The following is a 12587-nucleotide window of genomic DNA, read 5'->3' on the forward strand; positions in this document are numbered from 1 at the left end:
CTCAGCAGTCGCTGAGTGTAAGCTAAGACCCCAAGTGGCCGGCTCGGCTTTTGAGATGCGTTCGTTCGAATGCCCGCTCCGAGAGCGGCACAGTAGCCTTTCAGTCGCAGAAGCGGCCCGGCGGCTGGGAGCGGTCGTGGGCCGCTCGTCACGGTCAAGTAGCGGTTAGTGGCAGCCGCCGCCTCCGTCGCTGCGGTCTGCTGCCGACGGCAGCCGGTAAGTGGCGGCTCTGAGCTGCGACCTGTCGTCACCAGTCTGACCTCTGTCCGCCGCCCGGCTCGGCACGCCAGGCACGTCCCACCGTGACCTATTCGCGCTGTGGCCGCTGCCGAGAACGGCGGGGGCGGCGTTAGAGGTCTGCTCCGACACAGCAGTGTCAGGAACGACGTAAGGTGTGGGTTCAGTGCCCGTGGGGACGCTGCGCGGACTTCTGCGAACGAACTCTGTGCCGGCGTTCGAGCGTGAGCGCATTGCTAAGAGACTCCGTGATAACCCATCGCGGCGGCTAGCCAGGAAGAAAACTTAACGATTTTTGATGAGCTCCTACGTGTATCGAGAGAGCTGACCGAAATGTGGGATAAGTGATTCGAGCGGTGCACAATCTCACTCTCAGACTAAGTAACAGGGCGACGCCGTAATCGACCACAAATGACTGTTTTTAGAGTAGCTGTCTGGAAGCGCTCAGTCTGGTGACACACATCGCAAAAAGTGACTCCTTATGTAACTATAAGTAAATGTAGCAAACCAAATAAATATCGTCAAGACAGATGTTTTTTGGGCGGGCTAGTAAGATAACTAATAAAATGGAAATATATCTCATCGTTTTAATGGAAAAAAGTATTACATGCACACCACCATGGCTATTATTTGAGACTGCATAAAGTCACGCATCATCGATGACTATGCTTTTGCTTTGTGTTCGAACCATCAAAATTCAAATATTTTCATTTCATGATGGCCTTACCTTCTAACCATCTTCAGTATGTCTTATGAATCTAACTGTAAAACCGTATTCAGTGGCATTTAAGTATATTTTCTACAGATTTACATTCTTCATTTGATTTACGACTGCATAGCAAGTGCCTGTGTGGCAGACTCGCGTCTCGCCACTCTGTTTTCGATGCCGGCTTTTTTGTGACCGCCATAATTCTTGTATCTGGATAGGAGAAATAGTTCTAGCTATCAGCATAAATGGCAACAGAGATTGATTGCCTGGGGCTGGTAATGGAGCCAGATGATCAGGGAAAAATAATCACCGCTCTTTAGCATCAACAGATCCGAGAACAAGGGACATGGATAGCCTATGCCTAGGTGTATTTTCAGAAACTGAAAATAGCTTATTCTGCATCAGTCGAGCAATGCTTTTAACCTGCATCAAAAGCATAAAAATATGATTTCCAACAACCAAGCACCAAAGCGTAGTATTTTGGTTGGCTAATCCGCATCCATCAGCTTCCTCCGATCTCATTTCTCCCATAATGCACCGCTGACCGCCGACCCACGCTGCAGCTGTCACCGTGCGCTCGGCTGGCATGACCTGTGACCTCACAACTCGTCAGTAACGAGCCACTCTGCTGGCTAGCGGTCTCCGCTCCGCCCCAGTGTTCCCCCGGCGTCCCATTTACCGGAGGTCGCGGCGCGTGAACAAACGCAGCTGCCAGGAGGAAGATTCCGCTCTGACGGCTCAGAACAGGCGGGAGCGCCGACCCGCCTGTAGCTCTGGCGAACGATACGGGCTGCTCGGGTAATCATCCAAAGATGCGTCGTTACGGGGGATAGATTGTTGCTGAAGTATTGCGCTAACAAATCGCTGCTGTGCGACTTGTAGGGCAGTAATGTAAGTAATGCTGCCTGATATTGCTACATGTTACAGCCTAATGTGTTCGCTTATGCGGTAAATAGTATCATAGCAAATAAGTCCATCTTGCAGCAATTTTTATGATTATCTAAAACAGCTAAGACAATTGGGCATAAGATAGTTTCTGAGTGAATATGGTCTCATTTAGATGGAACATTAAACGTCTCTTAAAAATGACATACAAATACGAATACAATACGAATACATCAGACTTTTTACTTAGAACAAGACCATACATGACTCCTCTGCGTACACTCAGCAGACGGATGACAGTCACCGCCTGCCTGCATTGGTAGGCTGTCCCGCTAGACGCTGAGACTGCATTGACGCATGGGCTGTAACCTTCACTCCTTATAGAAGACACGGGTGACACCATTTGGTGTGGAAGAAGATCTTGGTCTGGGTTCGTGGTTCGAGCTTTGAACAGCTGACTATTACTTATTTAACCCTCGCCGGCCGAGGGGGGGGGCGGGTGCCGCCCCCCCCCATAGGGTTTTTTCGCGATAGCTCCGAGCACGCTGGCGATAGAGAGCTGAAACTTGGCATACCTGACCTTTGATCCAAGCCGCATCTTTTGACACCAACCGCATTTTTGGGTCAGGTCAGGTCACTGACCTATGACGTCATAAGTGAACCTCTGCACGGTCTTCAGATGTCGCAACTTCGCAACGCCCTCACTGCCAGAGGAGATGTCACAGGGAAATGAAACTTGCAGGATCTAGTATCCATTATGAGTCCCACAACTTGTATATCTCGGATTTTTCCTAAAGGTCATATGAGGTCAGGTCATTTTCGTGACCTCACCATTATAAGTCAATGGGGAAAAATGAAAACTGCTATTCTGGCGCCGGGAACGATCTCCAACTATCTCAAGCACACAGAATCGTGATTTTATGCACTCCTTGCAAGGTTAGATGCGTCACTTTTGCAATGTTGACCTGGCGTGACGTCATTTATGACGTCATCAAGGTCATATTAGTTTTTCGTCAATAACTCTTGATCAAATTGAGCTAGCGAGTCGGGAAAGCCACCAATGGACTCAGGAAGACCTGGCGAATCGAATGATATGCGACATGACCTCTTTCGACCAACTTCGTGACCTGGGGGTGCTGACCTGACCTTGACCTGAGGTCAACACCCCAAGTTGACCTGACCCGGACAAAAAGTATATCATTCGACGCGCCTGAGCGAGACGAACACGGTGCTGCCAAAATCGGCGCTCTGCGGCCGTTTTTTGCGAAGTTATTCACCAAAAACTGAACCGTACCTTGGGGCACTTGACCTGACCTCAGAGGTCACCGGTTGACCTAGGACCTTAAAATCGGGTACCAATCTCTGCGTCTCGTAACGGCGCACACGCTCGTTTTTTCCGCGACGCGCTAGCTCCACCAGGGGCGAAACGGCGAGGGGGGGGTCGTACCCGCCCCCCCCCCCTCGGCCGGCGCGTATGTAGAAAACCAATAGGTCCGGCGAGGGTTAATATTTGCATTTATAAGTAACGAAAACTTCCCAACCCATCTTTATCTGACAATTATAATAAAGAAACCAATCTACAATATTACTGTACTTGTTATGGAAGGCTAAATCGACCAATCGCTGGTACTGGTACGATGTATTACTAGGTCATCCTTGAAGCCATTCGGATGGCTCAAAAATGGATTGGTCTCTGTACCTATGTATATTGCCTACACATTAGCCAAATATTACCTGACGACAATTTCCAGGTATGCCGTATTCTTACTCCTATAGTTAGGTTAGTCATGCCCACACATGGTCCAAGCCAATCATGGTCCACTTATGGTCCAAGCCAATCAAATAATTGATATCATCGACTATCATCTGAAATGTCATTCCTTGTTATCGTCTACATCTTTGTGTTAGGTATCGATGCCTGTAAGCACAAATTACCTCGACCGTTCGTAATGGCTGCTGAATCACCCCATTTTTCCCGTTTCAGAGTACACGACGTCGGCGGGGGTGTGCGGCGTCATAGCTGTGATAGTGACGATCCTGACGTGCGTCATGTCGCCCATGGTGCTGGCCATGCGCGTCACCAAGCGACAGGTGTTCTTCAAGTTCCGGCACGCGGTGGTCGCCAAGCTGGCAGTCAGCTGTATAGGAGGTGAGTTAGATAGACGACGACGAGCGCGGATTGAGGTGTGGGCGGCTGCTTGAGAAGGTGTGGGAGGTTGTTGGACGAGATTCTAAGTGTAGTGATGCTTCTCTTTTAGACTGGTGTTTTTTGGACGTGACAAAGTACCTAAAATTGTTGAATATCCACGCTCCACAGTCTACTAACGCATTGACAAGGCTGTGCGAAGCATAGTTATGCTTGAAGTGTCTCACGGCCCTTTTTTATGAACGTCGAGGCCTTGTGGTCTTATTTTTCCAGCACCCAATAGGACTGAAAGCGCTGTATTTATTCACTTTGTACCGGCCTGTCTTTCATGCCGATTTTATATGAGTCGCTGCAGCGCAAAAAAAAATCACTCAAATTTATTATCAAGCGTCCATCACCTTTTCCGACATTCTTGCACGTCCGAAGCGGCACCCAACTGCGCAGCGTGTCCGCTGAGCCCTCTGACCGGGCACGTGACACCCCGTGAAACGACTCCATTCGTCAGGCGCCGGTGTCGGGTCGGGTGGCCGGCGGACGGGGCACGGGCCGTCCATCACCTCCCCCGCTGTGCCCCGCGCCCCGCGGCCACGTCAGCTCCCTGATGGAACAGTCCCGAGGCTGCCCCGGGGCAAGCCACGCCTGTCCCCTGACTGGCTTAGACCGGGTGATGCAATATCTATTGTCTGGCACCTGCAGCCGACTGCAAGAAGTCGGTTACATATACAGCTGATCTGCATGATTCATGAGGCTTCGGAGCCTGGGTTGACCTTTAGTTTGGCGGCAGGGTAAAAGCACGTCGGTGAAAATATTTGCTCGATCAACACAGCTGTGTTTATTCCGATATTTTCTCATGTGTAATTGCGCGGGGCATACAGAGATGAGAGTTACGACATCATTTATGGAAGGCTGCAGCATTTTCTTTTGTGCTAGACTATGTCTATTTGCCAAACTTTGATGAAACTCTTTGTGACATTCTGCATAATGCTGCGTAGGCAGCAAATCTATCGGGAACACAGCTTGATAAACCAAAGGTGGCATTTATCTCCTATCACTCCAATTTACACAAATTACTTGGCAACTCCGATAAACTCACCCAAACTTGTTCACACATTGGCTGAGTGAATACATCGTGAAGTCAAAAGCCGGGCAGAGGAGTAGCGTTGAGTTGTGTAGAAAGAGCTTTAACAGGAACTTAACTTGTAGCTCGCCACTATTCAATTCGTAAATTAATTTCAAACATGCTAGATTGGTTCGCACAATACCCTTCAGTTGTTTGGTTGACATGGTGGAAGGAGGAAGAAGCCCTTATTTCCTAAAAACGATCGCTGCGTGCTAAAAGGGAGGAGTCCCGTTTAAATTCAGATGCTGTCTGCTTTGTGTAAAGTGTGTGTGTGGGGGGGGGCAGGACACTCTTTACTATGCGCTCGGATCAAGCTGTGTATATAGTGTTCCAAGCTTTTCCCCCCATTGAACAGCGTCATGGCCTGCGCGATAGACTTCGGGTCTTCGGGAAGCAAGGGTATTTATTATGCAAACCACGTATGAAAGCTTTTTTGTTCGGTAAACTCCATGCAAGAATAATAACAGTGCCGTATCCCACCAACAAAATATGCACTCGTCCGTGTCCCACTCCTCGCCCCTCTCCCGTGTCACACTCCCCGTGGCCGTCTCCCCGGTGTTCCAGCCGTCAGCTGCGTCGTGTCACACCCGTGCTCCCCATGTAACCCTCTGTGTCCTCTGCCGTGCTCCAGCCGTCAGTTGCGTCGTGTTACCATCTGTTTTCTTCTGTTCCACCCGTCAGCTGCGTTGTGTTACAATCCGTGTTCCTGTGTTCCACCCGTCAGCTGCGTTGTGTTACAATCCGTGTTCCTGTGTTCCAGCTGTCAGCTGTGTCGTGTCGCTGGTGCTCTTCGGTATCGACCTCGACGCCCGTCGACTCGGAGAGAACGTCGGCTTCCACGTCTGGCGATCGTGGAGCTTCTATCTGATGGTAAGGCCGAGAGCTGGGCGGATTTCGGCCGGGATGATGATGACCATGAGATGATCGGCTTGGATCCGACAACGCAATGTCTCTGTCTCTGTCTCTGTCTCTCCTTTATACGTTTGTCTCTGGCTCTGTGTTTCTGTATCTATCTGTCTCGCTCTGTCGGTCTAAATCTCTGCTTGTTTTTACATATTTTCTCTCTCTCTCTCTCTCTCTCTCTCTCTCTCTCTCTCTCTCTCTCTCTCTCTCTCTCTCTCTCTCTCTCTCTCTCTCTCTCTCTCTCTCTCTCTCTCTCTCTCTCTCTCTCTCTCTCTCTCTCTCTCTTTCTCTCTCTCTCTCTCTCTCTCTCTCTCTCTCTCTCTCTCTCTCTCTCTCTCTCTCTCTCTCTCTCTCTCTCTCTCTCTCTCTCTCTCTCTCTCTCCTTACATTAGTATCATATCTATCGATATAGCTACGTATCTCTCAGATACGATATTAATTTCAGTTTCCGTCGCTCCTGTTTTCGCAGCTTTCCGGTAAGGGGAGGCTGATAGATCCCACTGGCTTTTAACGGAATCCCTTAGGCTGAGGATCGAGACGGTTTATTTTCACACCAAAGCTGCGTAAAGCTTGGATTTACCCAGAACTATTTGGAGCACAGCTCACCAAACGCTCCGCAGAAATTTAAAATTTAACACAGTCACAATAACACATCTAGAGTAGGGGTACCCATTTTTCCCGATTTTGGAAATTTGTGGGTGGGGGTGGTTTTTCCCATTATTTCGCGGCTTGTGATTCCAATGATGCCAAAAATATTAAAATCAAAGGTGATTTAGGGGTCGCGAATTGAGATTGAAATTTGCGTATTTACCTAGAAATATGCCTATTTGACGCTGATAATAAATCGCACTAAAGGCAAAGTTTTTGTTTTGAAAGTCGGGTAGAGGGGTCATTGAGCGCTCATTTCCTCATCCAGATCGATGTGCTCCATCACGTGGTTCCGGTTAAATGCTTTACTAGCGATCATTACGATGTCGATATTGTAACATTTGGTGAAAAGCGCCGGGAATCCCGGCGACCAACAACAGGAACAAAACATCCCGGCCCGGGATGTTTTGCCCCTGTTCTTGGTATCATTCTGGTCAGCGTGTAATCATTTTTGAAATCTTCTGCCTCTTGAAGGTCATGAGTTGTAATGGTGACCTTTGATGACCTGTGAGGTCAAATTAAAATGTGACCTTTCAGTTGCCACGTCTCTGTTCATGACAGGCTCTTTGTGTCCATACAATTAAAGTTTGTGCAAATGAGCTCAGGATACATCTCACAGATCATTGCTTCGAATGGATTTCAAATCATGTAATTAAAAAACGATCGAAGCATTTTGACCGTATGCTTCCACAAGAAACTCCGTCCTGATCGCTCACGGCTACGATGTAATACACCTATGAGACAGGGTAGGATAAATCTGGGTGTTCTACCCAAAAATATCAACTTCTAATCCGAAAACAAACTCGAAAGCGTCGATTCTTTCCATGCCCACCAATCATGTACTATTCCATTTCTTCAGTGGGGGCAGATACACACCGTTCTTGTGTAAGAGTTTCCGATACAACTGCAGATCATTTACGAGTTCATATTCGACCACAGGCGACTAGCCATGCGCTGATACGTGCATGGTTGATATGTGACGAAGACCTTTCACAGCTTCTTGCACAGATCACTTGTGATCTCAGGTACCTAGTTGGCGTCTGAGTTTGAAGAAACTAATGTAGCAGGAGATTTTCATCCTGCATGGGCCGTATGGTGGTACCAGGACGCATCATATGAGGGAGTGTGCGTGCAGAGACTAAAGACGAGGAGAACCAGGTCCGGGACTCGGGGAGGTCGGCTAGCAAATTGGCAAAGGTCATCATTCATGCATACCGGCATAGCTTAGTGCTGTTTTTATCTCGGTATAGATATACAGAAGCAATTGATAACTTCTTTATCTACTTCATGCCATATTTCCGTTAAAATACGGCATGCGAGTTATATGGTTATACCGTAACGGTTTTTAATGCCCCTTCCACCCAAATTGTATCGATAGGTCAATGTTCATGTCCTGGGGATTGGTCATTTCCTTTGCTGAATGAGACGACTCATTGAAAATTAGGTGATTCCGATGAGAAAGCCTCGATCGCTGATTTTAGCCCCCTGACTACATAGCCATTCGTTCTAAGAGTTGCGGTCTTGTGTAGGTGCTAATGACGGTCTAAGCCAGAGTGAGTGTAAATGAGCATATGCTGTTCATTGACCAAAATGATATTTTTGGTGCTCTCTTTTACCGCTGCACGTCGAATATACCTACAGGCTACAACTAAAGCAATGTTGCACGGTGTCTAACAGCCATTAATACCACTGGAACACGTTGGCTTTGCATATTTATAGTCGTTCAAATGAAGTCATTTTTCCACTAAAATTAAAACTCCAATGCAAGCTTGCGACCCATAAAAGTGATCTAATATCGTTACTTCTGTCACTGCTATAGATCCAGAACAGAGCAAATAATGATAGAATCGACCCCGACCTGTTGGCATGGTAACCTTGTCTCAACATAGTTAAAATAATGGTAATTTGGTCGATTTTCTGCTAAAATTGACATGTTCATTTTGAATTCGTGACCCCCCAAAATCGTTTGCCTTCGTTATTTTTGGCACAGATGGAATCAGAATAGACAAAATAATGGGAAAATTGACCCCAACTTGTTGGCATGATAACCTTGTTCCAAAATTAAATAGTACTAATTTGGCCGATTTTTCGCTAAAATTAGCATTTTCAATTTGAATTCGCGACCCCTAGAAATGGTTTGATTTCGGTATTTTTGGCACAGATGGAATCAGAATAGACCAAATAATGGGAAAATCCACCCCCACCTAAAATTTGAAAAATTGACCCAAAAATGGGTACCCCTATTCTAGAGGGAAACTTAGCTTGTCAGGAATGTCACAAAATGATTTAGAATTGATGGTTTTAGGTAAGTTCTTTAACCCTGGAAATTGAATGACATGGATATTGTCTTCGACCAATATTGAATTAGTTATTCAAAATAACCACTGTGTGCCTATCTGACCGTTTGCCCGTCTCCTCCAGGTCCTGTACACGCTGCTGTCGTTGGCGCTCTGCGGGTTCGCGGCCGCCGAGTTCGTCCTGGCGCGCCGGCTCGGCGGTGACCCGGTCACCATGTCACGTGACCCGGAGGGCAGGCTGGCGCCGGTTCTGACCAATCCGGGAGCCCGCGAGAGCGGCCGGGTCGCTTCGCCAAACGCCAACGGGGTGACTGTGATTTCGGCGGGCCGGCCTCCGGGTCTGGTCCACCCGCGACCCACTGAGGTGGCGGCACAGCGGCCCGCGCCCGTGGCGCCGACACCCACCTCCAGCTACAACGGCAAACCCATCCCCTACGACCCGCGCAAGTCGCCGCTCCGGTCAAGCCTCAAGAAGCAGAAGCGCAAGGACGAAGCGTCCAACGAGTCGGTAGATTCGGGTGTGATGATTATCGGTAACCCGGCGCCGGGCTCGCCGTCAGCGGCCAGGTCCAAGAAGTCGGTACGCATCAACACACTGGACACGGCCGTGTGAGCGGGCGCCGGCGACGAATGCGCCCTCTGTGAGGACCAGGTGCCGCTCAGTGAACGCACAGGTGACGGCAGCTGCAGCGACGTCTGCCCAGACCGCTAATGGGGGCGGCCGAGCGTGAACACCGTCGCAGCCGGCTCTGATAGCTCAGCCAGTGTCTGCGTGGAATGTCTGTGTGCTAACAGGTCTCAGAGAATCTCCGCTACACCAGTGGACTCTCCGAGCGCGAGATGTCTCGGCTAGTCACAGGCTCCACGCGAGCGCTAATTGGCAGTACGCTGTCCGCCAGGCCCTTCAAAGCCAGCGTCCCCCTCCACCGCGCGTGGAAGTTTCCCAGCTGGGTGCTATCTTGACTGCATTCAGGCGTAAGTGCAGCCGATAGGTCGCACGGACCGTCAACGGCCAGGCTCCGGGAAGTCGGCGGCCGACGCGAGGCGTCCGCGTGCCTCGCGGGGTCTATCGATCGATGCTGCTCTCCGGAGGGCGCCCGCGGCCGGACCGCACGTACAAACAGACTGCTGCGCCCCGCGCCACCGGGGACACCGCCGGAGGCGCACAGTTTTGTGATTTGCTCCGATGTTGAGAGGACAATACCTGCATAGCTCGGCCATAGCCGGTGTTTGGCTAGAGCGAAGAGAGATCTATTTAATGTGATGTTAGCGGTTGGATCGCAGAACAGCGGGATGTGATGTGCTGTTGCGTTGTTGTTAGGTGTGATTATGGCTGTTTGTGATCACAAACGTGCAAACGCTGGTGTCAATGTGTCTGTATCTGAAATAACATCGCAGCATCATAAGGCGTACATAACATTAGAGATAGCTCATACCAGTGTCCCATGCGATTGCTGTGGGCCGTTTCGTTGCTCGGCCCAGTAAGGATGATTGCACTTTTCAGCGCTCTTGTTGTCACATGTGAAGCTGACCAAGTGATGAATGTCAACTGAAACGAGCTTGTGTTTCGGAGGTGATTTCCTCACTGCGCCTCTTCCGTTCAAAGCTCCTAGACGCGGCTGTTCCACGCCAACTCATCCGGGACTCGGCTGACATTTCTCCGTGTAACAAAACGGCACTGTTTTCGTTAGATGTAGACAGCCTCTTCTGGGAGACACAAACGCAGCTGAAGCTTTCCCGGCTCCTCCACTACTCCTCCGCACCGCTTCCACCGTTTGCAGAATAAACACGACTGCGCCGGAAGATTGACACACGGACCACGGTGGGAGCGCTCCAGGGCCCACGGACTGCGGGAGGCGCAATAAGCTCCAGGCCCCACGGACTGCGGGAGGCGCACTAAGCTCCAGGACCCACGGCCGTCCGTGCTCAGCCGCACAAATAGTTCCGCCCTCACCCGTTCGGACTTTTGGGACGAGTGTTGACCTACGCGGGCACCGGAGGAGCTTCAGTCCCCGGAGTTTTCGTTTGGATGACTCAGCAGTGTTCCGTTCCGCTCGGTCGGCGGAAATTGAATGCCGTTTTTGGTCTGGCTGTCACGGTTCCCTGACTAGGAGTCCTTGCCACAGACACGTCGCCTGTGCTCGTTCTTTTGCTGCGTATCAAAATTGGCTGTCTGTAAAGCTGAATGACGGGTAATATCTGCTCCACGACCACCGTTCCGTCCAAACGTACCTCATCGCTGGGCCGCCCGTCCTTCAGACGGTGACCTCGGGACCAATAGCTGCAGGTATTCAGTGGCTATCTGCGCCCTGTGCCGGCTGGCACTCACTCCACGGCACAACCGCCTCTGGTTGTACCGCTGGACGTATCTCGGGACGCCGGTTCCGGCCTGGTTCGGTCGGCTCCGATCGAATGTCCAGGCCCGCTGCGGTCCCGCATGTCGTCTGAGTTATTTAGGGTTGCTCGGCCGCCCCCGCAGAGGGTCATCAGTGAACCTCCTGACCTTTTGGAAACTCGGTTTATGACTAGCGACGGTCGGGTCTCGAAATAACCACGAATCGATGTCAAACAATCGTATCGGTGGTCTGCAAAATTAAAGCCTGGTAACGCTCGATGCTGCAGGGATGTAGGTATTTAACGTTTATCTGCGTCTCAGACATTTATGTAAGCCTGCCATTAGCGGAGGGATCTTCTTATCCGACACAAACTGCCCCGTTCGTCCGATCCCTGGAGGTGGTAGGATCACGTCGAATGGGGCGCTTTTACACGCCCGCGTTGTGTTTCACAATTCCGCTGTATCCTTCGTCTAAAGAAGCTGATTCTTTACTACCGACCTTTGGCTTCACTAAATTCCACAGAAGCACGTTTCGCTAGTTCGATGGAGATCCGTTTCTCTCGTAGCACGTTTCTGTACCCATGTGTGAGTGCGAGTGTTCCGCTCCGTCCGTGGCTGTTGGGTATACCGTTCTGTGAGCGGAGCGAACCCATGCTGAGGTTCGCTGCGCCATGAAATGTTATGTAGATAGCAGCCGATACCGATGCTGGACCAGTCACGGCGTGGAGATAGTTTCCGTCGACGAACTGCAGCGCTCAAACGCGACGAGTTTTCCGATGATCGACGCTGGTGGCGACCGATTGTCGGCGTTAAAAGATGTTCTTTGGTGAGATAACTGCGTCTATTGGATGTCCAACTCTTGCGCATAATACCGTGTCCTCGTTCGTCGATATGTGCCGAGTATGAAAACAATATATCCCGTACTGTGCCAATCATAATACATTGAAGCCGTACCGGTGGATAAATGGATCCGTTTGCGTCATCCGGTGTCGGCTGGTGATGACAGGCAGGTAATCGCTGTGAGACTGATGACAGCACCACGCCGGCAGCCGACAGAGCAGAGGGCATTATCGTCGGTACCACAGCGCATCTACAGCGCAATTCCATTAAACAGGTGCATGGGTGGAGCTTTTCCAGGAAAGTTGGTGGGGCAAAAAGTTTTCAAACCTACAATGTCCGATTGTTAAGTTAGATAAAATTCAACAATGAATCAAAATCAATTCTTTTCATTACAGAGATCATATTTTGCATTACACAGACATTTCAAAGCTCCTCAATGCGAAAAACATAGGTTTGTTAAGCAGTAA

General features: G+C 49.9%; 1 protein-coding gene across 1 annotated transcript in view; it reads left to right on the forward strand.

The window, feature by feature from the left end:
* LOC122371948 overlaps positions 1 to 12249 on the forward strand; it is a 45642-nt gene extending 33393 nt beyond the window's left edge. The window contains exons 3-5 of the mRNA XM_043348751.1: positions 3816 to 3980; positions 5858 to 5967; positions 9070 to 12249. Of these exons, the coding sequence (XP_043204686.1) occupies positions 3816 to 3980; positions 5858 to 5967; positions 9070 to 9558 (764 nt within the window). The 3' untranslated portion in view covers positions 9559 to 12249. The remainder of the gene's footprint in view (positions 1 to 3815; positions 3981 to 5857; positions 5968 to 9069) is intronic.
* Positions 12250 to 12587: the final 338 nt, after the last annotated feature.

Source organism: Amphibalanus amphitrite, unplaced genomic scaffold, assembly GCF_019059575.1.
Source record: "Amphibalanus amphitrite isolate SeventyFive unplaced genomic scaffold, NRLGWU_Aamphi_draft 001296F_arrow, whole genome shotgun sequence".
Lineage (NCBI taxonomy): Eukaryota > Metazoa > Arthropoda > Thecostraca > Balanomorpha > Balanidae > Amphibalanus > Amphibalanus amphitrite.